This window comes from Schistocerca piceifrons, chromosome 4, assembly GCF_021461385.2.
Source record: "Schistocerca piceifrons isolate TAMUIC-IGC-003096 chromosome 4, iqSchPice1.1, whole genome shotgun sequence".
Lineage (NCBI taxonomy): Eukaryota > Metazoa > Arthropoda > Insecta > Orthoptera > Acrididae > Schistocerca > Schistocerca piceifrons.
The window spans coordinates 187575342-187578813 of record NC_060141.1 but is presented as its reverse complement, the minus strand read 5'-3'; the positions used below and the strand labels follow the sequence as shown (position 1 = coordinate 187578813).

General features: G+C 38.5%; 2 protein-coding genes across 2 annotated transcripts; both read right to left on the bottom strand.

Moving 5' to 3' along the window:
- Window positions 1-575: 575 nt before the first annotated feature.
- On the bottom strand, window positions 576-1357 carry LOC124795714 (SCAN domain-containing protein 3-like). Its single transcript, XM_047259796.1, has 2 exons — window positions 806-1357; window positions 576-737 (listed from the first exon to the last, which is right to left on the bottom strand). Exons 1-2 carry the CDS (start codon window positions 1355-1357, stop codon window positions 576-578), a joined length of 714 nt encoding a protein of 237 aa, XP_047115752.1.
- Window positions 1358-1863: 506 nt separating this feature from the next.
- On the bottom strand, window positions 1864-2369 carry LOC124795713 (protein ZBED8-like). The gene is made up of 2 exons (XM_047259795.1): window positions 2262-2369; window positions 1864-2205 (listed from the first exon to the last, which is right to left on the bottom strand). The coding sequence occupies exons 1-2, from the start codon at window positions 2367-2369 to the stop codon at window positions 1864-1866; spliced, it is 450 nt and encodes a 149-aa protein (XP_047115751.1).
- Window positions 2370-3472: the final 1103 nt, after the last annotated feature.

Genomic DNA, 3472 nt, shown 5'->3' with positions numbered 1-3472 from the left:
AAGTCACGGTGTTAATGAACATTGCTGATTTGTAAGCCTATAGCGCTCCCCATTGTCATTGCGCAAGGTTGGCATTTATGTCAACGACGACAGTTACTGAACGGCGACAAAGGCCCAGTTCCCAGAACCAGACAAAAAATAAAAAATAAGTTTTACGAAATAATTTTGCAGACTACGCAGAACTTTAAAAAATGTAAATAAAACAACTTCCTTACCTTGATTACATTCCCTTGCTGCACACCATTTCTTCACCAGTATACGATTTTAGGACTACTCTTCGCTTGCCATATCTAGGATAAACTTTCGTTGTGTCTTCATCCAGAACAAATATTATTATTAGTTGAAATAACATACCACACGTAACATCACAATCCATAAGGATCAAACGCAGTATTTATATTTAAATCAGATTCACTATGTCTATTTTACGTTGTTTCTTCGAAATAGTTTTTTATAATTTTACAGTATCACCTACATGTAAGGATAGTTAGGAGGAAAATAACAAGATCTATTATAATGTATTTATTATAAAAATATTATTTCCACACACATATGGCAAGAAACAAACAAATCAATCAATGTGAAGGATGAGCTTCCATATTTTTTACAAGATTTTGAATTCTTGGCTGAATAGTAGAAACTGCACAACGTAAATCATTGGCAAGACTGAGTTTGCTTCTAAGCTTATTTTTTATCGCCACTGCCGCTGAAAATGCTCTTTTGCACACAAATAAGTGCTTGAAAATTGTAAATACGGTTTCAGTGCTTGTTCTGCTGTGCTGGGATACACTGTGAGATATTTCACCCAAAATAAAGGCGTATCCATCTTCTCAAAGTCATACTTCGCTGCAGAATCATTTTTAATTTCTAAGACTTCCTCTTGTAGTCTGTCTGGCAACACATCCACGTTAACGTGAAATGGATCCGTCGCTAACCTATAATAAATTTTATCATCACAACTGTTAGGGAAGTATCGTTCGAATTCATCAATGAGGTGCTGCAAATGGTTCGATATATTACTCTTAGTATCGGTATCCTTAAAATCGTTTTGAAATCGGGCTTCTTCCAGGATTCCAAACAATCTGGGAAAGCAGGAATTACTGCAGGGTAAAATTTTACGTTTCCATAGTTGCAACATATCAGTAAACACTTTGATGGCTCCCCGATGAAAAATTATGTTTGACTCTCCACCCTTTAATTTCAAGTTCAATGTGTTTAAAGATTCGAAAATATCTGACAGATAAGCCAATGCAACATGAACTATGGGCTTTCTCAATTCCACATACAATTCAGTTTGTTTGTTATTTCCCAAAAACTGCATCACTTCGTCTCGAAGTTCAGATAATCTTCCTAGCATATTTCCTTTTGAGAGCCAGCGTACTTCTGTATGAAATAAAAGTGTTTTATACTCTGCTCCCAAGTCTTCACAAAGAGCTGTAAATAACCTGGAATTTAACCACTCTTTTTAATATGATTCACGATTTTGATGCACAATTTCAAGACATCATAGAGTTCCTTTGGAGGTGTCTTAGCTGCCAATGCTTGACAGTGTATTACACAGTGGATAGCAGTAACACTAGGGTATTTTTCTCTGACCATCTGCACCAATCCTGAGCGACATCCAAGCGTTGATGGGGCGCCGTCTGTGCACACGGCTATCAGTTTCTGCCATGATAACTCATTTTTACAAAAGAATTCAGAGATGGCTGCCATTATAGGAATTGCTTTTGGAGTTGTCTTTAACTATGTAGAAAACAGCAACTCTTCTTTAATTGCTTCATTTTCAATGTAGCGAACGAAAGCTACCAGTTTGCAACAATTCGCAACATCGATACTCTCGTCTAACTGTATTGCGAAAAACTGCTATTGTTTGACGGCCGTAACTAATTGATTTTGTATGTCTTCGGCCATATCATCAATCCGACGTTTCACAGTATTGTCAGAAAGTGGTATTAGTGAAAGTTTTTGTTTGCTTTCTGACCCAAGAACACTATCAGCAGCTTTCAACAAACAAGGTTTGACTAGTGTCTCTCCGATAATATGACTTTTCTTTGTCCTTGAAATAAGTAGCGATAACTCATACGAGGCTTCCAGTACCTTTTCTGATGTCTGAGCGAAGGATCCAGCAGTGTCCAACTTCATTCGTTTCAAATTATCACATTTTGCAGCAAAAAATTCCTTCGGCTCCTCTTTCAATGCACCATGCTTTGCCCACAAATGGCGTTCCAGACGAGAAGTCTCATGGAATCATTGCTCAATACCTCATAGCAAATAACACATTGCGGCTGGTCAACATCATTTTTTTGTATAGAAGCAGAACCGTATTTGATATAATCATCATTATATTTACGTTTTTTCATGGCACTCATGGTGAAGTAAAAAGAAAACAAGAAGTTAACACTATAATTTCGCACTAACACTGATTTTACTGAGGCACAACTGTGAAAGATTCAACACGATTTCAACAAAATCCAATACATCAGATGTGTCAGCAACTGCAAGCAACCAACTGAAATAAAGGAAAGCTACTGTCGTCTGTCGGCACCTCAGATGACAACCTGTGAGGCTGTCTGTCTGCGACCTGATGGCCGAGCAGGGCTCTTGCTGGGAGAAACGAGCTTTTCCCAGATTAGGGCGGAAACAGCCCACAGGCACCCTAAGAATTTGCTACCTGTTCCGCGGTGCTGTTCTGAGCAGTGCAACCAGGGGTTTTATGCGAAAATTGTTTTCGTGCCCCTATCTTTCGTTACTTATAAACGAAACGTTATAAGTTTTGAGATAACATCAATGAATTGGTTGTCAAATTTCACAGTAATTAAGTAAGGTCATGGATACACCTCACACATCGCTGGAAACTGTGCACAGTGCCAAGCAGTTATCTGTACTCGTACCAAAAGAAGCCATTGTCGCAGCAAAGAACGTACACTAATTTCAAACGAAATTATGCCGTATTTCAAAAAGACAGAAGAAAAATAACTGTTTGTCAGATAAGTAATCCGAATGAAAGAGCTGTAGTACTGACCGTTCGAAAAAAAAATAGCCTCACTAATGGACTTCATTGTCTACCTAGCTGGGTTATGTTTCATTGTTAGCAGACACGGCAATGTTTCCAGAACGGCGTGAAGTGTTCTGCTCAGAACGAACACTTGTACTAGTTTCGCATTCACGTCGTGCACATTTTTCTGGAGACACAGGGCATAACCCTGGCGTCCAAATTACGAACACGCCAGTTCGTTTGAAGTGTATACAGTCTATTAAAGTCACTGTAATCGCATCACATGGGGATCCGCGGGTTGACAGGGTAATAAAACGGCATTTTTGCAGTTACGCAGTAGAAGTGATTATTACTCTGTTGAACATAGCCTACTGCGGCTAAAAGTTATAACATGATTACGTTCAGTTCATGTGTACAGATGTACGGAATAGTTAATACCTGACTTTTCTGTTTTCCAATTCTCAGAAGTAAGTTGTT

Coding starts and splice junctions, on each gene's coding strand:
- LOC124795714 (XM_047259796.1), bottom strand. CDS start 1,357: ATGCTAGGAAGATTATCTGAACTTCGAGACGAAGTGATGCAGTTTTTG. Junction 738..805: donor TGGATACGCCTTTATTTTGG/GTGAAATATCTC, acceptor ACAATTTTCAAG/CACTTATTTGTGTGCAAAAG.
- LOC124795713 (XM_047259795.1), bottom strand. CDS start 2,369: ATGAGTGCCATGAAAAAACGTAAATATAATGATGATTATATCAAATAC. Junction 2,206..2,261: donor AATGTGTTATTTGCTATGAG/GTATTGAGCAAT, acceptor TTGTGGGCAAAG/CATGGTGCATTGAAAGAGGA.